Raw genomic sequence first — 26268 nt, 5'->3', positions numbered from 1 at the left:
GGCTTTCATTCCTTTGTGGAGGTTGGTTTTGGCGGTGAGGGGGTCCTTGGTGAGGGAGAGGATCAGCTGTGTGTCGTCAGCATAGGAGACGATGTTGAGGTCGTGCACGTCACGGGGCCATGTAGATGTTGAACAATATCAGGCTGAGGGATAATCCTTGGGGTACTATAAAACATTAAAACATCACAATAAATATAATTCCAGGATACAAATATGTTATATTTGCAGCAATGAGTGATAGTCATTCGATAAGGCCAATAATAAATTGATCAGAAAAAACATACATTAACTGGGGATCCAAGTCCATAATTCCAAACAGCACATAATTCATATATACAGTGGCCGTTGCATGGTAGAACGTAGAAAGCAAACAAATCCCCAAACCTATGCAGGTGACAGCTGAGCAACCTTTTTCTGTCTGCATCTCCACATGCTCAGTAAAAAACGAGAGACAGCAAAGACAATTGGTCGAGTTGTGTTTGACCTTAAGATCCTAGAAGCAGATCTATAGTCTTTAACACCCAGATTACGGCACAGGGGCAGGAGCCAAGACCTCCTGGGAGCATAGTAAAGCAGGCACAAGAACAGCACATGATCTATGGATTACATAGATTCAGGGCAAAAGGGGAAGTTTGTCTCGTGGTGACTGTTCGGAGAGGCAAAGCACCTATCTGGAATTTAATGTACAGAGTTCTAGCTGCCGGGGGCACAATTTCATCCATGTACTTGTCCAGATGGTAACCATCTAGAAAAGCTAAAGTGAAGGAGCCTTCCCTCTCAGTCCAAAGGAAACCACCGTTTACACAGCTCGAGTACATTCTCTTCAGTGTGGACTTGGATATGCACCCAGAGATCCTCACATCCAATCTCTATTAAACAACGTTTAAGGTACCCCAGCCATAGGATCGTAACAGCCCCAGAGAGCTTTAAAATTTCTTCTAGTCCCGTCCAATACTGCATTAAGTCAACTGAGAACCATATCCTCCTCCAGTACAACAACGGTCTAAGTCTAACTCTGTGGACAAGTGATCTAATACCCAGATGTAGCCCGATTGGAACAAGTGGGGTACTGACAGGGAGGTTGGTAAAGAGATTTATAAAGAGATTCTCCACCAGCTCTAAAGCATTGACATTATTATGGTCCCAGTGTTCCCCACCATATAATGCTCTCCCCAGGGCTTCAAGATTGTAGATTTGCAAGACAAGGGTTATAGGGCGGAAGCTAGAGTCCTGTAGAGCTGTTAAGAGGCATGGTATGGTGCTCCAACCTAAGTTTACACTTTTCACTCTGAGGATACCAGCCAAAATGTTCATTAAGTGTATACCCTAGATATTTAAAGGTGCAAACCCTCTCTAATGGAACACGATTAAAGACTGGGTGCGAACGGGTTGAATGACACAGGTGCAAAACAATATACTTGGTTTTTCTAAGGTTGAACTTTAGCCCACGCTATCTGCAGAAGACACCAAAACTGGTCTGGCAGATTTTGAATCTCTAAAGGGGATTTCGAAACTAAGCAGGGTGTCATCCACGAACAGGAGGGCTGGGACCTTCCTGTTGGCCAGGCTCAGGGCGTTGTGGTTGCGCTGCTCCAAACGGGTCACCAGATCATTAATGTGTAGCAAAAACAAAATTTAACCTAAAACGTACCCCTGTTTTACACCCCAGGGCACTGGAATAGGGTCTAACAACTCCCAATATGGACCACATTTAACCTGGGCTTAATTTCTCAGGTGAAGCCTGCTGATAACATCAACTAAATATGTCAGAACCACCATAATAGACAAAACCTTTCACTGGTCTTCCCTTGGACCAAGATCAAACACCAACCAGAGGTCAACGAAGATTACATAGAGGCGACCACCTCCCAACATAATATGTTTCCAATGAATTAATTGAAGCTGGAGAACTTGATCGGTGGTGCTAGTCCCAGCCCTAAACCCAGCTTGCAGGGGGGGGTCATACTCCTCCATCCTCCATCCAGGCTTGCAATCTACTCACAAGGATTTGACTGAAGAGCTTCTGCTAACAGTTGATGAGACTAATGGACCGTTAGTTGGATGGTAGGGACTTTAAACCTTTTTTGTAGATAGGAATGATCTCAGTCCCTGCCCATGTCTGCGGCGTAGCCATCCCATTCATAATACATTTAAAATACAGGGAAAGGTAGGGGATCTAAGTCTTCCCCTAAACAAGTCCCCCGGTACCTTATCCAACCCTGGCGCTTTCCCTGGGATAATTCAGTGTATGGTGTTGGCAACCTCACTTACAGTCATAGGGCAAAAAGCACAATCATACTGACTGGGCCAAACTACCCCAAATTGAACACTCTGCCAAAGCAGCTCGATTCACGTAGAAGGCTGGGCAGTCACACCTTCCGCCACCCTACTGGCAGAATTGGCTGCAGGTCCAGCATTCGGCAATTTGTCCAGCTCATTCGGCCCTATATCACACTCTTAAAGTCCTGTAAAATGATCAACCAAGGTGGCAGCTGTAATGTTGCAAGACAGGGGGGCAGCAGATTCTGGGGCCTTGTTGGACACTATTTGCTAAAAGGAGCGGTGGTCTTTCTCATTGGTTGCAAGCTGTAGTGCCTCCCATTTGAGCATTTCATGATCTCACTTGGCTTTATTTAAGCTGGCTTTGTAGAAGGCCCTGGCGTCCTGCATTGTGACTAATCCCACCTTTAATGGCCACTCTCAGGGCAATCTTTGCTACACTGCAAACCTTAGTATGCAGAACTTCATATAGATCTGTAGAAAACCCAACAAAGATTCACCTTCTAAAAAGGGGAACAATCGGGCCCATACAACAATGAAAAAGCAGGTCATTTTATAGGGTTTTAGACAAAGGATTTCATACATTCACTATAGAAGAGCAGGGTTCCCAGGCTATGCACCAATGGGGAAGAAGCACAAAGAAACAATTTACCCCAAGATACGTTGATTCTCTCAAAATGTATATTGCATAATGAATCACATTAGATTCAGAGGTTCTCAGAGTCTATTCAGGTAACATGAGTTGATACATAGTATGTAAGGCAGACTGGGACAGCCAGGTTGTCCTTAATTAGGTACATCACATTCAATGTGGCTGGGAAAGCCTCAGTCTTTTAATGCGAAGCTCTTGGGGGCATATTATCAAGAAACAGCGTTAAAATTATCGCCGCTTTAGCGGCAGAAAACTGGCGCTAAAGCGGCGATAATGGGCTTGATAATATGCCCGTGAGAATTCCCATAGAAGCACATGTTCTGGTGTCAACATGGGCTTCTATGGGAATTCTCTGCGGCATATTATCAAGCCCATTATCGCCACTTTAGCGGCAGTTTTCTGCCGCTAAAGCGGCGATAATTTTAACGCCGTCCTTGATAATATGCCCCACAGTTCTTTATTACAGTGAAGAAATCAACAGCAGTAGTGATCACGTGGTGTAGTGCGACGTCATTTCAAGATGTAAGAAAGCATAAAATTGGTTTAGGTTAGTGTAAGCTCGATCTCTAATATGTTGGGCACTACATTTCAATAAAAGAAATTCCACAGTGGAGCCCTCCTCTATCAACCATTGGGGCCCAGATCCAACTTCAGTCCCCTCCTCACCGATCTCACTGCCCCATAGATGCTACAATCCAATGACTTCAGCCTGCTCAGTGTCCTCAACTATCCCTTTGAGGATCGGAAAGACACCAATTTCACTAACCTCCTATAGGGGTCTCAGTATCCTGGACGTCACCCAATGAGTAAGTAGCCCCACCCATACAGTGGCTTACCGCCTTGACCCAATCTTTGCCAACTTCCCCAACATCCCAGTGGGCATCTCCACCCCTCTTACTTTGACCCACTACTACCTCATCCAATTAAATGTTCAGCTACCTAACCAAATGAAACCTGCTTATTTCTGGATCACCCACCGAAAATGAAACTATATCTCCAGTGACAACTCAAAGTTAGCACTTCTCCAGCCCACCAGCCTAACCTATGTGTCTCTCACTTCAACCAATGGATAACCACCTGAACTGACTCCGTAATGTAATCCAATGCCACAGATGATGTATGCTTCATCTTCAACAAGGGAGACAGACATCCTACTGGACCTCCTAGCAGACTTCGATACCATCCCCCACCATGTCCTCATCCAGACATCCTCAAAGCTTGAATTCAGGGACCTGCTCTACAATGGATCTGCTCCTTCATCACTGGACATTCTCAAACAGTCAGCCTCAGATCCTTCCAGTCTGATGCCACCAAGCTAATCTGTGTATTTACACATGGATCCTCCCTGAGTCCCACCCTCTTCAACATCTACATAGCCCCACTCACTCCTGTTGTCCGAACCCATGGTCTCAGCATTGCAGCATACACAGATGACACACAACTGATCCTCTTGGTCCCAGAAGACACACTTACAGGCACAATCCAACTTCACCAAGTGCATATCTGACATAGCAGACTGGATTAAAAAAGAGCCGCCTCAAGCTCAGTGGCCACTAAACCTGAACTTGTACTCTTCGATAAACACTCCTCTCTATGGTCCCCAACGTTTGGCCTGATGATCTAGGGCCAGCTATTACTGCCACCAATGTGTCAAGGAACCTGGGCATCATAATTGACAGCCAAACTTCCATGCCCATCTAAGTCATCATCGTAGCAGTGACGTGCTTCTACACCCTTGTGAGAGTTTAGAAAGACTTTCAAATGTCCCCCACTGAACACCCACAGGTTGGTAACCCAATCCCTCATCACCAGCAGACTTGACTTCACACTAAACCTCTCACTACAAACGATGTCCTATCTACTTCAACGATTGCATCTGCTTCTTCCTCCTGACAATATACCTTAGATCAGTTGGACTTCTTTTCGCTCACTTCCCACTCGATCTTGCGCGCTAAGATGAGTGGATGTGATTTCTCCCACATCATCCCCAAGACCTGAGATGAGCTATCCCTCTCCATCTGAGCAGTTAGTTCCCTCCTAGAATTCAGAAGAAAACTGAGGTTTAGGTCCTTCTAGAGCAACTGGATGTCCACTTGGGTGAATAGCATGCCTTGAAAATCTCCATAAAATAGCACAGCATAACATAAATCATTGCATGCTCATTCGCCACCTCGCTCAGTTTAGTTTTCTTTTGGAGTTTGCCAGCTCTAGTTTTATAGATGTCAGTAAAATAACTAAAGCCCTTTTGACTGACCATCAGTAAATTAGCTCGACCAATGAGCTTGCTCAGACATATCAGATGGATGACTTTGAGAAGTTACTCACTCTCTCATCTTCTCTTCTCTCCTGCAGCTTTGTTTGTACTTTTGGCAATGGCTATCTACACTGGTGTCACTGTGAATTTCCTTGGCAAGCGGTTTGGGGACTGGCGCTTCTCGTGGTCGTACATCCTGGGATGGGTGGCGCTGCTCATGACGTTCTTTGCTGGTAAGTGTCAATTGTACCTTTCTCCACTCCAAAGTGTGGTATCTGGCCATATCTTTTTTTTTTTTTTTTTTTTTAAACCGTTTATTACAAAACTCAAAAAATATACAAAGATGGGCCTACAACCTTCCGGCCGGCCGCTAGCAGACAAAAGGAGCATATGATACACATTGTAGAGCGTGTGTTGCGGCTGAGGAAGATGCACCAGAGTTAGCAGCGTTGATAGCCACACCATCCGGACCCCACTGTACGGTTTCATTTTAAACTGAAAGAACAACCAGAAAAACAAACCCACAAGGCAATCCACAATCAGAAATAGCAGCATGTGCTCCCCTGAGAGGGGGACCCTACCAGTCCATAGGAGTATCAAGAAGGGGAAGAGATCAGGACTAGGGCTGGGTAAACTCAATGCCCGGAACAAGGAAGATGGGTCGGCTAAGGGGATGGGGCAGGCGAATCTGGCCATATCTACTACAGTTTTACAGTACACAGTTTAGGGGGTGCACTGCAGTAAACTCTTGAAGCACACTGATATTATCAAATATTTATCATATCTGAAGTGGTGTTAAATCTCCACAAACCATGTGCAAGCCACACTGTATGGACTTAGAAAGTGCAGCAGCCCAAATATTCTATTTGAGAAGTCTTTTTCCTTGAGGTCGTATTGTATATGCAATTTCTTGGGCCCAATATGATCTTGACATAAAGTTGGCAAGACATATGGACCACCTGACTTACCTAGTCTCTCTCTTTTTTAATTCAGTGCACCATGTGTATATATGTATTCAGATATGTATGCACATGGCTTGTATGGGGATTAATAATTTGTGAACCTAGTGACAAAATAATGGAGTGCTGAACAAAAGTGGTGTAAGAGAGACGGATGACATTGGTGGAGGAAGAAGGAAAGAAGGACCAGCGGGCTTACCTGCCGGACTCTGTCATTCAAGGGGGTTACACATTTATGTGGTGTTGTTTAAAAAGGGGGAGTTTCAGTTCAGTCCTGTAGAGCAGAAGTCAGGGAACTTGCTGGATTTTGGAATGAAGAGAGTGTTATGCTAGGAGCAATAGAAAGCTTGGTTTCTTCTTTTTTGGCACAATTCTGATGAGGTTGATACTATCTTACATAGTTCACTGGAGGTCTTAATCTTGCCAGGTATAGTGAAGTGCTTAGGCTTAATCCCCCCCACCAATAACAGACTTCCAAAGTGATTTGAGAGGCCCAATGGAGTTCTTCATGTGTGGGTGTCAAAACTCCCCAGACCCTTGATCAGAAGGGCAGCAGCATGAGGGAAACTTGTGAAGGGAGTTAGATGTAATTCTGGGACATTGGCGAGCAGGGCATTACTTTTGTTGAAGTGAGATAGGACCAAGGCTTTTTAGGCAATTCTGAAGACTGCTCCAGAGAACAAAGTGTTGATTTTGTTGAGTGTGATGATTTGGTAATACTCAAATGGAGACACTGTTCCTAAAGAGGGAAAGGGCAAAAAGAAAAAGATAAACGAGACGAGAGGTCTAGGCTAATATTGGGCCCAAATACACTTGAATCAAGTGGGGGGGCAACCCTAAGTTTCTCTTGTTGCCCTCACACACCCCGAAGGATGTCATGCTTCATCATTGGGCGTTTGCTCCTCGTCGGGCCGGCGCTGCAATGCCCTACGGGTCCCCCGAAGGGTCACTTTAGCGGAGATCTTTTAGAGAAAACGCCGTTTGGTGCATGCGGGTGTGTGGTTTGGGTCCTAATAAAAAGATGTGTGGTGATGGGGTGTGTTAGTGACGTGGTAGTCTAAAAATGTCTAAGGGTTACTGGGATAAGGTTTAATGTGAATAGCACCCTTGACATACTAAAAAACCCGTAGGTTAGGTGTTACCTTATTGGGAATGATGTACCATTAGGTAACTTGTGTGTGGTCATGCGGTCGACATGTTTCGCGCCCCAATGGTCCAAAAAAGGATCCCTGGCGCTTCCTCAGGACCAAAAAAGAGAGTGAAAGTGAATGTGGACTAAGGGGTACTACCCTCAGTTACTATCCGGGCGTGCACTCCGAGGTAGCACTGCTCTCTGTGTGAGAGTCAGGTCGCTCCAGGATAGACAGCCTAGGTAAATATGGAAAGAGAGAAAAAAGGAGAACATCCTGCCTATTAAAGAGTGTTCACCTATCCAAGATATACAAAAAACATACAAAAAACGAGTGCATAATAAAAACATACAAAAGGGACATCACCTCCACTCACGGGTGGTGGCGTGATGGGGTCTCAACGATAAGCTGCCGGGCGCCTGGGCCAGGGAAAAGGACCTGGAATGGAGACAGCCCGTCGCCGACCGGAGTCGCCCATTAGTCCAGGCACTGACCGTGGTAGAGGTTGAATCAAATGTCAAACGCCTCATGTGGCATACATTGTATAGGTCTATGTCATTACGGTTCCTGCTACGATTTGTTACAACACTCACCTAAAGACGGGGAGAATAATGCTCCATAGGTTAGGGGACGAGCGTACACACCTTCTAGTGCTGTGAAGAGGGAATAAATGACAGGCAACTGCTAGTCAATCTAGCTCATGTAGCTTCCCAAACTTGACTGAGCTGTCTTGTACACTCTATTTGAGTCAATGGCCAATCTCTTTAGTACCCATAAATGCGTTTTTACTCACAGTTTTGCTCCGGCGTGGCCTCTTCACCACCTACCCCAGTCGTCCTCCTACCTGGAATGGAGACGAGGATCTCTACGGGTTTCTTTTGTAGATCCCGCGTTGACTAATTGGGGCGAGACCCGTGTCCGGTCGTCAACGAGGAGCAGCTGTGTTTACGTTAGTGTGTGTTTGACGCGCATGTGCAGAAGGTAGACGGGTGAACTACGCGCATGCGTGTGTCAAAAAAATGGTTCCGGCTCTCGTTCGGCTGTTGCCATGGTTATGTGCCTGTGCAGTCCTCAGTGTTATGTGTATATAGCTGAGTATCGTTAGCAAACTATCTACACAATTCGAAACAAGCCCCTCTAGTGCAGAAAATACGGAGATAATAATTTGTCTTATGGTTGGATCATTATGGTGCCCATGTATGTACAGTCAGTTTTGGACTCGGGAGAGTTTTTTGTTTATCGTTAGATGAGTCTCGGGGGCATCGAGGAAGGAGAGAAAATACGTAACTACATCATTATCATGATTTTACGGGTAGTTCCCTAACTGAGCGGTTAAGTCAAAGGGAGGGGAAGTGGAGTCAAGTTGTTAGAGTGCTCCTAGTTGCGACAAAACCCCCTAGGGCGGGGCCGATCGTGCCTTAGTCTTAAGGTCGTTATATGGCAGGTGACTCAGGGAAGCATATTCTAGAGCCTCCTGTCTCATTTGAACAATGTCGTTCAAAAAAGAGAGGTGTCACGAAGATAACGGAGACCCTGGGCATGTTGTGGTTAGATCGTACCTCAGACTTAAGGTCGTTGTGTGGCAGGTGACTCATGGAAGCATATTCTGGAGCCTCCTATCTCATTTGAGCAGAGTTGCTCAAAAAAGGGGAGGTATCATGAGGATAAAGGAGACTATGGGCATGTGTATAGCTAGGTGTGAGTTCGCAGTAATGTAGTAATGGGTGTGTACTACTGATTTGACTAACAACCCCTCATATTGGGTTATAATTCGGTCCATGGTATATCGTCGTTCAAGCCCACCTCATTGGTCCGGAGACGATGTACCCAGCGTTGTTCTCTGCGCAGTAGGGTGTTAGTATTCCAATGTTGATTGTTTTCCAATATTGTCCACTTGATGTCGTCACATGTGTGCCCTTTTTCCATGTAATGATTCGTTAGTCTGGTTGCTGTTCTGCCTCGTCGGATCGTACTCCTATGTTCGCTTATCCTTAGTTTCACCTGTCTTGTGGTCATCCCCACGTAGCGCAGTGCGCAAGGGCAGGTGATGAGGTACACACAGTTTTTTGTGTTGCAGTTGGTGTGGCTCCGTTGGTCCCACGTGATTTTGTCCAGCTCCAAGTGTGTAGTATGTTTGGTAAAGGGACATGCACTACAATTGCCGCATGGGTAGTGGCCTTTTACAGCAGGGAGGGACCATAAGGTAGATTCCTGACGAATGGTCTTCACGCGTGGTCTCGTGTTGATCAGTTGGTCCCGTAGGTTGGTGGTCCTCTTGAACGCAAACCTGGGGCGCTCCAACATGAGATTACCTGTGTTCAGAATTCTCCAATTACGGTTCACGATGTTTTTGATTTGGTTTGATAGAGGGGTAAAGGTTGTGACACAGGTGATGGTATTGTCGGTTTCCTTAGTTTTTTCTTCTAGGAGTGCCTGTGATGATTTGGTGCCAGGTAGCATGTGTCTTTTTTGAGAAAAGTGCTCTGAGGTTGTGTGCAGTGTTGCTATGGAACCCTAGGGCTTTAGTACACTGGACTAAAGGTAACTGGAATCCCAGGGATTATTACAAAGGACACTCCTACATTCATTCTGGTTGATTATCACTGTTGATTAGCACAAACTGTATTCGTGTGGTTGCGCTTTAGGTATGACCTATACATCCAAGCTTGAATGTTGGCAAGACAATCTTTAAGGTGGGTGATGTCATTTTCCGATTTGATTTGTGGGGAGAGTTGGGTCTCCCCTGCAGACTGATGAATGTTGATGTTCTTCCCAGTGAGAGGGAGTACAAGGGGTTCTATGTAGAAGCTGAACATTGCTGGAAGAAGGAGGGTAGGGACTGGGATATGGTTGGGAGGTGCTCATCTGATGTTCTGGTAGGATGTCTTGGAAGACCATCTTTGAAGGGAGGGTTTTGAATAGGATTTATGATTGATGGCGTCAAAGTGTGCAGAGAAATCTAGATGGAACTTCAGGCATGAGCTGCTGTTGTCAGTGGATTGATGTGGATAATATACTCCTTAGTGACTGTCTTGGTGACTCCAGACTACTAATCACGAGGGAGGTGAGCATTTTATGGAAATCAGCCTCAGCAGGACTGGGGTTGTTAATTTGGGAGAGGGTGCCACCTACAAACTTAATACATCTATTCTGGGTAAGTTCAACCTCTGAGAGAATCTCTGCTCAACCTCTGCTGAGTCATGTTACAAGCAGCAGGCAATTCCCAAAGAAGTGAGTTTTAAGCACCATCAACAATTTTAAAGCAATTTTAAAGCAAACCAGTTTAGAAAAGAAAAGAAAAATGTAATGATAAAAAAAACACCCAAATCTTTAAAATCGGTCAAAACTAGCAAGAGATATGATTTTCTATTATTTAAAAAGAGCACAGAGCCAAAGTAAAACACCAATCAAAAGTCACCACTCTCCGTTGACCGGGACCTAAGCATGATTTCTGAGCAAGCGTGATGAGTTGTCTCTGTAAAGATATTACTGTGAAGTTGGTCTCTGAAATGGAAATCAAAATCATCCAGCATGGAATGTTCTAAGGCTGTGGTCTATCAAAATCAGATACATCATCAGTGAACTCCTGCTGAAACCATTGGTTTTGGCACCAATAGCTCGGAGACAGACAAATATAGATTTCAAATCCACTGATGTGATTTTGCTGGTTGGATAGATTTACTACCTCACCCTGGTTCAAGGTTATACCGTCAAAAGAGGTGAGTTTAAGTGAGGTGGAAAGAGTTTCAGAGGGTTGAGAAGGTGTGATTTATCCTCAGTGGAGGGGGAAGGGGTGTCAAAGTGAGTGAGTACTAGAGGTACTAGTAGAGAAAATGCTGGTACTTCAGTGTAGTGAATGTGCAATCTGTGCCAATGTTCAATTATATTGACTGGCCCAAACAGGATTCCCATTTGTGCAATCACCCTGTACTTCCCTGATCTTTGCAAAGGGTGCCTTCCTAAAGGTGAGGGCTGTAGGGACTTCTTGTTGATTCCTAGTAAAATAGTGTTTCTGTGTGCGTGGCTTTTTATAGCTTTTCTACTTGTGGGAATTAATGTGAATGGGACTTGCTGTTGCTTCCAGTTTGATTTAATCTAGTTCCTGAGTGGAATCCAGCTTTACCCATTTAATGTTTTTGCCCACAGTATTTTTGCTCAAACGGTTGTTCCTGTTAGTAGTAGCAGAAAACTTTATTCGGTAGACAAGTACCATCAAAGTACACATAAACAAATCAGTTCAATAAATACATCGAGATACATTCTAAAACATCACGCAATTCAGGCTCATTAAAAAACAAATACAATTCGGCAGGCCTTTCCTATGATCATTATTTGCGTGCAAAACAAGAGCAAAGGTCAGACAAAGCTATGTCCAAATCAAGCAGTAAATACATTTTATCCTTTTGTTTTACATAAAATAGAAATTGTTAAAATTAGGTAATAGTTCAAAATTAACCGAGTTGCTGGGAGTCACAATCTGTAGTCTACCACGTTTTTGCCAGACTGCCTGTAAAAATTTGCTGGTAGCAATGACAATTGCAGGTGTAGTATCACTCTTTAAAACTCTAAAAGCCACTAAATGTTGAGACATCTCCAGATTACGACATATGGGAATAATCCATTTCCGGCACGGGCCAAGATACCTGGGACAAAAGAATAGTATGTGTATTTTATCCTCATTTTCCAAGTCACACCCCGGACAAATACTGGAAACTGGGTCCTTGTGCCATTTATTGGTAAAGGACCTCAAAGGTAAAGTGCCAAATCGAAAACGAATATAAAGGCTTCTAGCTAAGTGGAAAGAGACAAAATCTAGGAATTCCTCAAAACTGGGGAGTGGTTTAATATCTAGAAATCTATTTGTGAACGTGCCAGTTAGCTGGTTATTTGTATAGCCATCTTAGATATGAATCCAGTAGCTGGATTTCAAGATATTAAGATCAACTTTGCAAATTATTTACAGATTGGTCCATAGCCATAGCAGACCCAGCTTACTTTACCGGTCTGAAATAAATTTAACCCAGGGTATTGACTTGGCACCTCTAGCAGAAGGCAAGTCAACGATGCAGTCTCTAAATTCCTTTAGCTCAGGAGTGACCCATAATCGAACCCAATAAACAAGTGGTCTAAGAACAGCTAGATCTGCAATTCTTTTAAATCCTAGATCAAAGTTTAAGGTGGTTAACGGTGTGCTACTGGGAACAGAAACCAACCATCTGACAAATCTATTTTTCTCAACAGTAAGTGGAGAGACATCAGTACAGCCCCAAGTCTCAGCTCCATACAGAGTTGCCCCTTGCACCTTACCATGATATACTACCAGGGCCAGTGAGACTGCACTACAGCTTGTTGGCTTATGCAACCCATTAATAGCATTTGCTCTGTGCTCGAGTAGTAGCGTGCTTTTACTTAGCTGGTCTTTCCACTTCAGGCTCTCCATTACCTTGACCCCTAGATAATCGAAGCTCCTCACCCTCTCTAGTGTTTCCCCACCAGCCCGTATGATTGCATTTTTGACCACTCCCTTCCCAAACACCATGTATATGGTCTTGTTAACATTGAGCTCCAAGCCCAATGACACACAGAAATCTGTAAATTTATCAACAAGGAGCTGGATCCCCATTGGTGTCTTAGAAATGAGAAGGGAGTCATCTGCAAATAAAATAATCTCTACCTTATTGCCATTCTGGGCAGGGAAATCATTTCTACAATTTGTCAGAATATTGACCACATCATTTATGTAGAGGGTTAAGGGCATAGGAGCAAGGACACACCCTTGTCGTACACCCTGATGGATAGGGATGAGTTTAGTTAGTTCTCCCACATGGCCACACCATACCTGGACAAAGTTATTACTATGTACCTGGAACATAAGATGAATCAAATTCCCCGGGACCCCCATCTTATTTAAGATATGCCATAGGTTAGTACGTAGAATAAGATCAAATGTGGTCCTAAGATTGATAAACGCCACATAAAGTTTCTGATGACGCAATAAAATATATTTCCTATACAATGTGGCAAATCAAAAAATTTGATCTGAAGTGCTCATCTTTGAGCGGAACCCAGCTTGGAGGGCTGACATAATATTGTGTGCGCCTACCCAATGTAAATACTTGTCAAGAACTTGCTTGGCAAAGACCTTCTGAGCATTGTCAATTAAACTAATTGGCCTATAATTTGAGGGTACGCATTCAACACCCTTCTTATATATTGTGACAATCTCAGCCCCTCTCCAGGAATCAGGTGCCTCACCCCCTCGTGCTATAGCATTAGAAATCAGATTAAGATAGACTGTCCAAATCTGGGGTTCCGATTTGTATAAGTCCCCTGGAATTTATCCGGTCCTGTCACCTTTGCAGTTTTTAGCAAGGAGATGGCACTGGCAGTATCCTCTAAGCTAAAGTTAATAGCTGGGGCATGGGATTCTAAGGTGTCATGGAAAGATGAACCTATGATGGTCATTGGGTTACTGCAAGGCCCTAAAGTGTCACCAACCTTTGCCTCATAGAGGTAAGAGAAGTGGGATACCCATTTGTTAGCTGGTATATAATGTTGGTAGCTCTTTGTATTATCAGCACTAGTTTGGGTCACCGTATACCAAAAGAGGCTATTATCATTTGTTTTAACTGCAAGCAACATGTCCTCCCAAAGTCTATCGTCCCAACTCTTTTTTGCCAGTTTGAACGAGGCTTTGTAGGCATGCCTAGCTTGGGCTATTAGGACCCTGTCACCACCTTAACAGCGGATCTTAGGGAACACTGGCTTGCTTGCAAGTGAGATCATACCAATTGATATCTTTTCCCAAAGCTGGCTTCTTATAGGCAATATTTTTATAGAATACCTGTTGGAGCTCTTTGAACAGTTCGTTTTGTATGCTCAGGATTGGGATTTCTAGCTCATTCACCCCTTCATAGGGCATCATTAGGATGGCGGGCGGACATTCTGATGGAAAACGGAACCGCCCGCCATATGTGCGGCGGTCCCGTGGGGGAGATTAGGATGCTCCTGCCACACTGTCGGGCACATCACGCATTTTTAACATTGCGGCGGGCGGTGCTTTCAGCAGCACCCGCCGCAATGGTAAAACTGCATGTTGTGCATTTGCATGCACAAAGTGGCAGGCACCGCGCGGTGCTGCCGCATTGTGCATACAAATGCAGGGGGGTACCATAGGTACCCCCATGTGCACCCCCCACACCCACCAATACCCTGGGGGCCCAAAACAGGCCCCGAAGTCACTGCCGCATGCCTTTCAGCAGCTTCCCGTTGCATTCCTAATATGGATGGCGGTGTCTAACAGACACCGCCACCATAGCAGGCCACTTTTCCGCCCGGTCACCTGTGTGACCAGCGGGAAACCGGCGGACGGTCTTTCCGTCCGCCGGGGTCCCCCCGCCATACTAATATGGCGGGGGGATATGGGTGGCGGTCGGGGAAGGATGTAGGGCGGATTGCCACCGCCATGCGGGGGTGGCGATCCGCCCAACATCCTAATGGGCCCATAGTTTGTTAAGAACTTGTCGTAAAGCTCATATATCTGAGACAGCATCATTGGGTTCGACAAACTTTGGGCCAGGAAACATAGCATCGATCGGCAATTGGCTAACACAGGTTCAGGCACTACTGTGTAGCATGTATTTGACTCCCTAGTCTATCATATGCTCCATGCTGTAGTTTTCTCCAGCCTGTACCTGTTTACATTTTATTGCACTGTGGTTGAAATCATGTGAAAGTTTGGTGATTAGTCTCTGGAGCTTCGCCTAATTTGTCCTTAATCCGCCTGGAGATATGGATTTTAGATTTGGACACAATTGTCTCTGTTAAACCTAGAGACATGCACACCGGACCCAAAATGTGGCACCTGCATCTTAGACACAACATTCAAGACTTGGGCTTAAGAAAATAGAAATAATACATCTTACGTTTATTTAGCAATTAAGCACCACACATATGTACACAGCTTTTTGTATGTGCCATAAAAAATGCCACAATCCATAATAAAAATTCATAATTAAAACATAGCTAGGTAACAAGAGGAATTTCAAATTGTTAATTCAAAACTATTTTTAGAGAGGAAGTTAATTGTAAATTGTGAGATTTACCAGATTTTTTTACATTCACAATACATAGTAACACCTTATAAATAGAACATTGACCATTTCTCACAATAAGTTTATGGAAACTCACAGATAGGCGACCAGTGTAAGGGAGCTGAAAGATCTGTCATGGACATGAAACACTCCAGTGGATACCCTTTTTAACTCAGACCAAATACAAATAAGAATCAAGCATAGTGATCTGAGATGTTCGTATTGTATGCCCAGTATCATCGTATTTACCCTATGATACATTTTGGTGAACACCTTCTTACATTCATACAGACAGTTTGCTAACCCAACTCTTGAAGAGTCTTGTAACCAAGAGGTGGTAGGAGTGCACTAAGTTGGATCTTGTTTTATGATTCATGGTACTGCACGTTGTTAGGCATCCTTCTTTTATTGTCTACCCAACTAATCATGGAACATTAGGTCATGGAGACCATCTATTTTATATAAGAACAATTCCTTTGCAAATGTATCAATAAGGGTCACTCTCATACCCACCTATCCTTTGCAATGAAGGGGCTCAAAGGCACTAGTTGAAAGCTTTACACTATGTGGGACTGAGCACCACTTCACAAAAATGGTTCACAGTTTGTTTTCATTTGCCCTGCCCTTACATTTAGTACAACCCGATTTAAACCCATGTGCAAAGCTTCACCATTGCGGATTTGAGCTCCAGTGATAGACTTCGAATCGTTCTACCAATAAGGGACCATCACTTGAAATCTGCCCTGGGGTTTCTATAGCAGAGGCCAAGCAGTGGAGAAATATTCAGTGGAGTCTACAAATCTATGTCACACTGCGCTCTAGCAGTTCCTTCTGAAACACGGATCTTCAAGGATAATTCTTTGTGATGATTAATCCAAAGCAATTCAATTCCAAAACATGCCTTAATCAGGTATTGATTATTATAGTGCTCTCTTTTTGATACATCGTGGATCATAGAAGCACATCTTTCAGTTGTTCCCAAATTAGGCCAGTATTTGCAACACTAGCTAGTTTTGGAATACTAACAACTTTATGTACTGACATGTTATAAAGTTGCAAATTTCTGAAACGTGTTATTTTGGAACATTTCCCCCTTGTGAAATCTGTGTACACATACGTTTTATGAGCAAATTTTAAATTTCATTTAGAATGAGTCCTATTATTACCATGACCATACTCTGCACACAAAATCAATTGCCTTAGTATCTAGAAAATATTTCTTTAATGCATTTCCGAATTAGGAGGTGGGTTGTATGTTCCATCCACGAGTGGATTACATACCATAATAGAGGCTAATCCAATAATTAAGACCTCCTGTTATACTCCCTAACCACTGCTTTGTTACAACATTTAACAATTGCCACACTATTTAGAAATGATGGTCTTATATGTCCTAATTGGTTGTGGCAACATCTCCCACACTTTACTTATCCTGAGTATTTTGTTCCTATAGGTATGAATCTGCAGTTGGCAGCACTGCACCTAAATGTCACCCGCTAAACCTCTGTCCAAAAGATTTATTGCTAATAGATTTATTTGCAGTGTACGCTGTAGGAAGCACTAAGCAGCAATCTTATCCTCAAAAAGGCATGTGCACAGATGAAGTGACTAGGTGCTTATAAAAATTGTGTTTTTGTGACTTCACTACTAATACATTGGTAAAGTTCTGCTAGTCCCCGTGCTCATTTCACCAATATCCAATGTAAATTGAGGTGCTCAGTATACCATGTGTATCTTAGCTATTCACACAACTCTTACAATTTCCTTCCACTGAAGAATGTTGTATGGGGGTCTGTAATCAACAATCTGAAAACTGCAATGTTGTGTATTTATATTCCTGACTCCTGCTTTCTTTTCCAGGAATTTTTTATATGTGTGCCTACAGAATGCATGAATGCAGGAGGGCCTCTGGGCCCCGCTAAGTTTTTCTGCAGTTTCCCCAGCGGTTTTTTGAGGCCGTCCAAGGGGCAACTTCCTCGAGGTACAAATAATAGGCAAGGAAGCAAGCAACAGACTCAACAAGCACCTGGAAAAGGAAGTCACACCGGAGTTCTTTTCAGCCCTCCGTAATGCTTTCACCTGCATGTCCCGCAAGCTGATTCCATGCAGAATGTCATTGTTCAACAGAGGAAAAAAGAACGCAGTTCATGCGATTGACACCACTGTTTGGTCCCATCAGGGGCCTGCACCTGGAAGTACAGATGCAGTTAGATCACAGATGATGCAGGCTGGCCTATAGGGGGATTGGGCGATTTCCCACCAAGCCTGCACCGCTGAAAGGCTGGTCGTGCTTTGGAAGAGTCAGTCCCAGTCAGAGTTTGTTTCCACCCCAGCCCACTGGCCCTTCACAGGCACAAGCTTGTTGGGAAATCTCACAATTTCCCTGTAGGCCATTTGTGTTATGGTTGCATGGGTGGGGGGGTTGCGGGTTGGATTTAGGAGTTATGGTAGAGGAGCATCAATTACAAACTTCATTGAAAGCCTTACTTCCTGCATTCACATTCAAAGGAATTATGCTCACTGTCAGTTTGGTACCTATTTTTTCTATTTTTCATATAACACTGGATGTTTTCTTGAAATCAAGTTCGAAAATTAGTAGGAAGCTATGATGATATACTGACAAGCCCCAAATACATAAATAAAACAATTCTTAAATAAAATAATATGAGAATGTGAAGTTACACAGAGTGTGTAAGACATTCTGAAAAATCTAGGAGGCGGAAAACTCAACAAAGTAAAGCAAGAATTGCTATTTCTAAGTTAAGGTCTGGTTAGATGTGCCATTTCTCTAAGACTGTTTTAGGGTAACATCTGAAGAAAGGGACTCACAACAAGTAACATTTGCCAATTTATAGGAAGTCCTGCAAGAAACAATTCAAATAACCGAAAATACTTCCGTGTAGCACTCCTTATTGTCTATTTGCCTACACTAAGAACACTTAGTCAAGTATTTACAGTCTGTATATTTGGATGCTGTAAGCATCATATATAAGTAATGTTCATTAAACAGTCTTCTGCTTTCATATCCAGACTTGCTGGCATTGTCATTGTTTTTGTTTAACTCAGTACAATAAATACATCTGAAACTCCATATGTAGTGGATTTAAAAATGACTACACATGAAATCTTAGAATTCATGTTAGTATCATCATGCTTGTTGATTGACCCCAGTTGCATGACTTTCAGTTTGGTTTTAATGGATGGGTAGATATTAGAGAACATTTTTCGAAGGTGCAAAATGTCAGAGAAAGCGATACTATGAAGTAATGGTGCACAATGACCATGTGATAGTAGGGAGGAGAAGGGGTGAACAGCTAATATAAGCTAATATAAATACTCATGTCTCTGTGAAGTACTCTGGGAGGTCTGAGAAAGCATAAATGTTAGGCTGAGAGGTTTGTTTTAGAGTTTGGCAAAATGATAAATGATCATCTAAGAAGATTATTGTAAGTAAAGATTTCAGGCTAATTTCAACATATAATATTGGGTGGAATTTTCAGCGTTGCTTTAAGTAAGTATAGCTGAAAGAAAGAAGCTGATGCAAGTGGTATACAGCAATGAATGGTCCAAAAGATGTCATGGTTGCAACTATACCAAACAATGTAATTCTATTGTCAGTAAAAGAAATAAAACATACTTTTGAACACAAATATCTGTGATTATCTGCACATTTTCATTCTTGAAGCCACTTTCACAAATTCTCACACCGCAGTCACAATACAACCTCAAGCTATTGGCCACTGTGACGTTCCCTTCACTATAACCTATTGTGGGTAGGGTGAGGCAATCCCATGCAAGTGATTGGGTGTAGAGTCCAACTTTCTTGTAAACTGAGATGATTAATGCCCCCATGATCAGCAGAAGATTCTTTGTCTGAGATCACTCACTTGATTTCAGAAAAAGGGTAACATGTTGGGAATCCTTGATTGAAAAACAGAAGGTGTAATACCTACTATACTTGAAAGGAAATAAGTTATTTATAACCTGGTTTATCTATGATTTAAATCTAGAACTAGATCAATGACATCGAGAGGTGCTTCATACCTCATCACCTCATGATGTGACTCATAGAATATATTGCTGACCATCTTTGTTTGCAATGTATCAGAGGCTACTGTGCTCTCTTAGAAGACTTTAGAAGATCCAATTAAAATGCATTGGGTAATAGAAGTAGGTGGAGCATTTAACTGTACTACAGACTATCAGAAAAAATAAATTGAATGAGTAAAGAGCCAATGTAAATCACGACGACACAACTTATATTTGTGAAGTAGGCATACTGCAGGATTTTAACACACATTTCTTTATGCTGAATATTTTCATGCTTGGTTTTTTTGTTGATAGTTTTGTGCATTACTTCATAGGATAGTACACATGCAATGCAATCCAAATATAAAAATTCATAGAATAGACATAGAGCTGTACCATTTTAGAAAAAAACATTTTGGATTTTCATCTTAAAATGAGTGGAAACATATCTCAGGCGAAGGTTATTAAAACCTAATGAGAATTTATCATGTCATGCATTCTTTAACAATTGTTTTACTGAATAAATGTACTTATGCTCAAACAAATCCAGTGCAATAAGGCACACAATTGAGATATGTATTGCTGACATATGTTATGAAATAACAAAACAAATAGCTAATTACAGTGTGGGATCATTGGTTTATTGCAGTCTTATCGTTGCCTCTTGGTCAGCAATGTAAGTGAATATTTGAATGTATACCTTATGCTGTGTGTGTGATGAGCGGGAGGTATCATATGTCTATTGTTCAAAGATATCATATATTGCTGGAAAATGTAATCAATATCCATTGTGTTATAATATCCATACAGAGATTTTTGTTTGAATGAATCACTTTGATGGTATCAGTGCACACCTCCTGATTGATAATAGTCCAGAATTGGACAGTGACCATCCACTAACTAATGATAATAGTATTGTTCGATTGAATCAGCCAACTTTCTGAGGCAATCACTTCTTTGTCCGATTATTACTGTCCCCTGCAACATTACACTTACCCAAGATTTTATTAAATTGACTAATAATCTGAGCCCATTGTCTCTTTGCCTGGTCCGACAATGGGCTCAGATTATCATTGCCTGTCCCTGTTCAGATGATAACACTCCTTTGTCCCAACATGTCAGTAATTTGGCTGATGCAGTTTTATCACAGCTAAAGCAGCCTAGCCTATAAGGGGACTGGGAGATTTCCCACCAAGCCTGCACCACTGAAAGGCTGGTGGTGCTTTGGAAGAGTCAGTCCCAGTCAGAGTTTGTTTCCATCCACCGCCCACCGGCCCTTCAAAGCCAGAAGCTGATGGTCACTTTAATTTCTGGGGATGAACTCCTAGTAGTCATGGGTGAATATTTTGTCAAGTTTTGTTATTAAAAGCACACTTGTTTTTCAAAAAAGAGTTGCTTAAGATTTGTATAAATTCATTGAACAGCACCAATACTGCAAAATAATGTACAAATATAATACAATACCATTGTGTGAACTGCAATATAAAGTTATAATATGATAGTAGAGTAAAACTGAATGGCTACAAATGTTAGCATTCAACTGCATTTTTGCAGCAGAAGGACAGGAAAGAGCATCAGAATAATGAAGTGACTAGAAAAACCATAAAATATGAAACTGAATTTAGATAACAAAAGCACATAAAATAATATTATAACAGTAGAATAAGAAGACATTTCTACATATTTTTTATTGATTCAGCAATGCATATTATCACAATTATATGACATACATTTAGAAGCACACAAATACTTGTTACAACAGTACAGTACTATACAATTAATTCACAATTATGACATCTTTAAAAATGCAATCTATAGTGCTAGAATAACATTAATTTGATGTACACTTATAGCATAATATTAATGTGCACACGTTATGGTACTCTATACATTGTAAAGGCACAAAAAAGAACTGCATCAGATTTGTTGAATAAAGTACATCAGTATTGTAGGATATAATAAAAATACACTACATTCTAATTGGAGCATGTTGAAATAGTGCATATATTTTAATAATAGTATGATACGGAATTATAGAAATATTGTTTGTGTAATAACTATTGTGGTGGAAATGCACAGTAGTACAGTAGTATAAAAGTAAAGCAGATCGATTTGAAAACATTGCCCACAGAACTGGTAGAAGAACAGAGAGTATTGCATTATGATTGTACAAATACCTAAACATACACTAAAAAGAAAGAATAACATGACAGTGCTTTGTAGTCTAGTTTCTGATCAATTTATAAACACATTGTAATATAAAGTTGCATACAATTCTACTGTATGTCTATAGTAGTATTATACTAGAATAGGAAGATATCATGTTCATTCTAGCTGTTGAAAAACATACAACTGCCTTGTAAATGTATGCTCTAAAGGTTGATTAGCATTGTATTTAATAATTGTTTTATATCATAGTACACTATAATAGCATAAAAAAGAAACTCCCTGAACAGCCCAAACATTGCTTGAATATTAATAAGGACTCTTTGTGGTAATAGCAACAGGCAGAAAACTATTATGTACACTACAGTAAAGCACATGTATTAATTTATCCAAATAAAACAGCAATAATTGTCTCTGAAATCTGACAATATTCTAGTTCTGATGAGAGAACTGGCCACATATAAGTGTCTTGGTAAGCGTGATGTTTTCCCTTCTGTTTGCATACTGACTATATTTGTACAGCTTTAGAGGTCCAATGCAATACAAAGAATATCCATTATGGATGTGTTAATATGGTGTCTAAAGATAAGCTCATATCCAGAATTTAAGGCCAATTTGCTGCACCAAAGATGTCTGAACATATGTGTTGCAACATATATATTGGATAAAATATTTTGAAGTGGTAGAACAAGGTAGCATTGCATTTTGATTGTAAAAATACTGGAAAGTACACAGAAATGTAAGAATAAAAAGGCTGTGTTAAGTAATCTAATTGCCGATCAATTGATAACTGCATTGTAATTCAACTGTTATGTTATAATAGTGCTATCCTAGAATGAGAAGATTTAATGTTCATTATAATTGCTTAAAAGTGCACACCTGCATTGCAGTGGTAGAAGTACATAAAGGTGCTCTATAAAAGTGGAACAACAAAGCCAATATTAATTATTGAACAAAACTGCAATATAATGAGACAAAGTATATGATACTACACTGTGACAAGCAACAGATGGGTAAGACATGAGACATAACTGCTGTTTGTTGTAATAGCGACTGCACAAAACGGCATTAGGTTTGGTGACATACATGTTCTTTTCAATAGTACAGTTATGAAGAAATTCTGAGCCAACCAAATGTCAAATACAACAGCATAAACTTCATTAAAAATCCTAACTGTAGAAAATACTATTAGAGGAACACACTTGTGTGATGCCTGTGAGAAGTTGGCCTGATATGTAGTGCTCACTATTCTAGTGATCACTGTGTATCATTCCAAACGACCCTTATTGATGATTGGTTGTAAGTCAACCTTATAGACCAGCTATCCTAGTAGCGTGGATACGAGCAGTCTTAGGCTAAATTCTAGAGGGCGTGTTAAGCCAGCTGTTTACCATCACATATACCCCTTGAACACCAAGTGAAAGGACACCACACAAGTTGTTATGAAAATAAAGGGTATTTATTTATAACAAGACTACCCTGGCTCTTTATGAGTCAGGGAGCTAAGCACAATACAAAACTCTTAGGAAAATACTTCTGGTTGCACAATTTACACAAATGCCCGAGGGCACGAAACCATTACACTGCAAGTGGAAGGGGAGAGGTTGGAAAGTCTAAAGTTACTGATTCCGGAGTGATCCGATCAGTGGGACTAAACGAAAAAGGAACTGGACACTTGTAAAGCGAACCTGCGATGGAGCACCGAAATGCTCGAGTTACCTAGCCCAGAGGCTGCGGCTGCGGGAGATTCGGCAAGATGTCGGAAGTCCTCGTTGTAGTCTCAGGAGCCTGAAAGAAGAGTTGCTGGCAGGCGACCAGTGACGATGTTCAGCGAGATCCAAGCCTGGATCGGGGATGAAGGAAGCCTGAAAGCAGAGGGGACTCAGTTCTCAACCGCTAGCCAGCGATCGTGTGGGCACCAGGAGGGTACCGGCTGAAGTCACCTCGACCAGGTGAGTGGATGACGTCGGACTCGGCTGTTCCTCGGACCAGGAGGCGCGGCGGCGACCAGGATGGAGGGCGAGCTGTCCCACGAAGGTGTCTGCTGTCGATGATGCTGGGCCCAGGAATGGGGCAGCGGATCTTGGCAGTGGCAACCCACGCGGGGGAGTCAAGATGGCGTCTGGAGTGGACCAGGAGGGTCCGAGGTACTCCTCTGTTGAAGGGGAGCAAGAGCCAGTCTGGAGCAACCAGACTAGTGATGAAACAATCGTGGTGCGTCGTGAAGAGGGCCACAAGCCGGTCGGCAAGTGGTCGGACAACGCGGTGAACAGCAAGGAGCGGAAGGGCCCCCACGCAGATCTCGTGGATGATGGGGAGGCAGACTTCGGTGCTGGAGCTGCTCAGGGTTAGGGCTTCTCAAACCCTGGGTGCACTCACTCGAGGGTCCCTCGGTGGGCGTGCTAGATAAGCGTCGTGCAGGTTCTGAAGATGGCCGGTCCCGCAGGTCTCGTCACACCTACGACTCTCAGCTGGGCTGATGATGTAGGTAAGAGGTCAGAGATGGCAGGGAACCCGGGTCTCGTCGAGCTGGGCAGTCTTGATCCGTAGGAGAGACTTACAGCAAACCGCAAGCGCTTAGGTGGTGCCTGCTGGTGCAGGGTGGCTACTCCTTAGCCACAAGGGAGAGTCTTCAGAAAATAGTCAAGAGTTCCTTTCGTGGAAAGTAGTTCAAGATTCAGAATTATCCAATTTGGGAAGGGGACTCGCTCCTACCTTTATTCTAAGAAAAGGGGCTGGCCCGTGACTAGGTCCTACCTATGGGTGGGGCCAGGAGGGGGGTGGTGACACCCCTATCCTTTGTCCGGCTTCGCCCCGGCTCAGGGGCAGGGTTGCCCCCGAAACTGGTTTGAGCCGGGCTATGCACAGTGAGCACCGGGTTGCCACTTGCAATCACCTTCCTTTCAGCCCTGCCTACCTGGGATACACAAACCCTGTCTGGGATGGTGCTAACACCGCCCTCGACAGGAAACCCTTTGTCCAAGCTCCCCTCGCTGGAAGGTCTCCCAGCAGCAGGAGGTCAGACTTGTGTCTGGTGGCAGCATCCATTTTGTGATGCTGAGGCTTGAGTCAACTTTAACCGGGGTTCAAGGTTACTTCCATGTCGTGCCCCTCTAAAAGGGGGGAATGCTAACCCCGTCGCCAGGACTGGCGAGGGGTTCGTATTCCAATTCGTAGGACACCTTACTCGACATGTGTAGGTGATGCGATGCCAAAGTAAGCAAATAACCGCAAGGATTATAATGCATTTTAAGGTAGTTGGCCCGCGTCACCATGGAACGGCTATTAGGACTTGGTTCCGCAAGCCGTCGACGGGCTCAGCTCGCGCCAGAGCACCGTCCCACATGATTCCCTGCACTCTGCCTTCAGGATTGATAAGGCCTGCCATAGGAGTGACTGATAGGAATCCATGTGTCCATTTTAGGGTTAGGTGTAGGAATACTACACCTACAGCAACGGGTGATTACACCACTTTGCCCCAGCTGTCGTGCAGCCAGTTGTGTCAGATTTGGGCGGCCATCCAGGGGTGGCATAATACATGCTGCAGCCCCTGGTAGGCCCTGGGTACACCGATGCCCTGGATACCTGTGGTATGCTGAGACAGGGACTGACAAGGCGGCCCAGTTCCAATTAGTGGATGCACCTAATGTACATGTGTGTTAGTTTCGAGAGAGAACAGCTAGGCTGTGGGTCTGATTGGCAGGCCCACAGCCGGGGAAAGTCGTAAACCAATGAAGCAAAAGCAAAAAAATCTGGGTGATCATAGGATTGCAGACCCTACTCTCCTACATGACCCCCCCCCAAACTTTGGGACAATAAGCTAACCTTGACCAGGTGAGTCTTCTTGCTCTAAGTGGAAATACCTGGAGAGCCCATCTGCATTGCCATGATCAGTGCCAGGTCTATGCTCCACTGTGAAGTCCATCCCCTGTAGGGAAATGGACCACCTAAGTAGTTTGGGGTTTTCACCCTTTATTTGATTTAGCCACAAGAGGGGCTTATGGTCGGTCTGAATCTTGAAGTGAGTGCCAAACAAGTATGGTCTCAACTTCTTCAGGGCCCAAACCACAGCAAAGGCCTCCCTCTCAATAGCTGACCAATTCTTCTCTCTGGGGGTCAGCCTCCTGCTAATAAAAGCTATGGGCTGGTCATGACCATCAAAATTCAGTTGAGATAGAACAGCTCCCACACCCAGCTCCGAAGCGTCTGTTTGGACAATGAATGGTTTGGAGTAGTCTGGACTCTTTAGGATAGGTGCTGTGCACATGGCCTGCTTTAGGTCATCGAATGCCTTCTGACAGCTTGCTGTCCACTGAACTTTTTTTGGCATCTTTTTACTTGTCAGGTCGTTTAGCGGGGTCACAATGGATCCATAATTTCTGACAAATTTCCGGTAATAACCAGTCAGGCCCAAGAAAGCTCGAACCTGAGTCTGGGTGGTTGGAGGAGCCCAGTCCTGGATGGCCCGTATTTTGCTCTCCAATGGCTGAACCTGGCCTCCACCTACAAGGTGGCCCAGGTATACAACCTGTGTCTGCCCTATCTGGCACTTAGTGGCCTTGATAGTGAGGCCTGCCTTTTGCAGGGCCTCTAACACTTTCCTCAGGTGGACCAGGTGATCCTCCCAGGTGGAGCTAAAGACAGCGATATCGTCCAGATACGCCGCACAGAAGTCGTCCAACCCAGTGAGAACTCGATTCACCAG

The 26268-nt window shown here is 43.3% G+C and overlaps 1 protein-coding gene across 1 annotated transcript in view; it reads left to right on the top strand.

Annotated features, from left to right (window-relative positions):
* Positions 1 to 22289, top strand: part of LOC146809039 (lens fiber membrane intrinsic protein-like) — a 73222-nt gene extending 50933 nt beyond the window's left edge. Inside the window, exons 4-5 of the mRNA XM_085615847.1 lie at positions 5285 to 5419; positions 17229 to 22289. Coding sequence (XP_085471973.1) covers positions 5285 to 5419; positions 17229 to 17290 — 197 coding nt within the window. The 3' untranslated portion in view covers positions 17291 to 22289. The remainder of the gene's footprint in view (positions 1 to 5284; positions 5420 to 17228) is intronic.
* The last annotated feature ends 3979 nt before the right edge of the window (positions 22290 to 26268 follow it).

This window comes from Triturus cristatus, chromosome 7, assembly GCF_964204655.1.
Source record: "Triturus cristatus chromosome 7, aTriCri1.1, whole genome shotgun sequence".
NCBI lineage: Eukaryota > Metazoa > Chordata > Amphibia > Caudata > Salamandridae > Triturus > Triturus cristatus.
The sequence above is the reverse complement of the archived record's forward strand: the minus strand, read 5'-3'. Positions and strand labels throughout refer to the sequence as shown.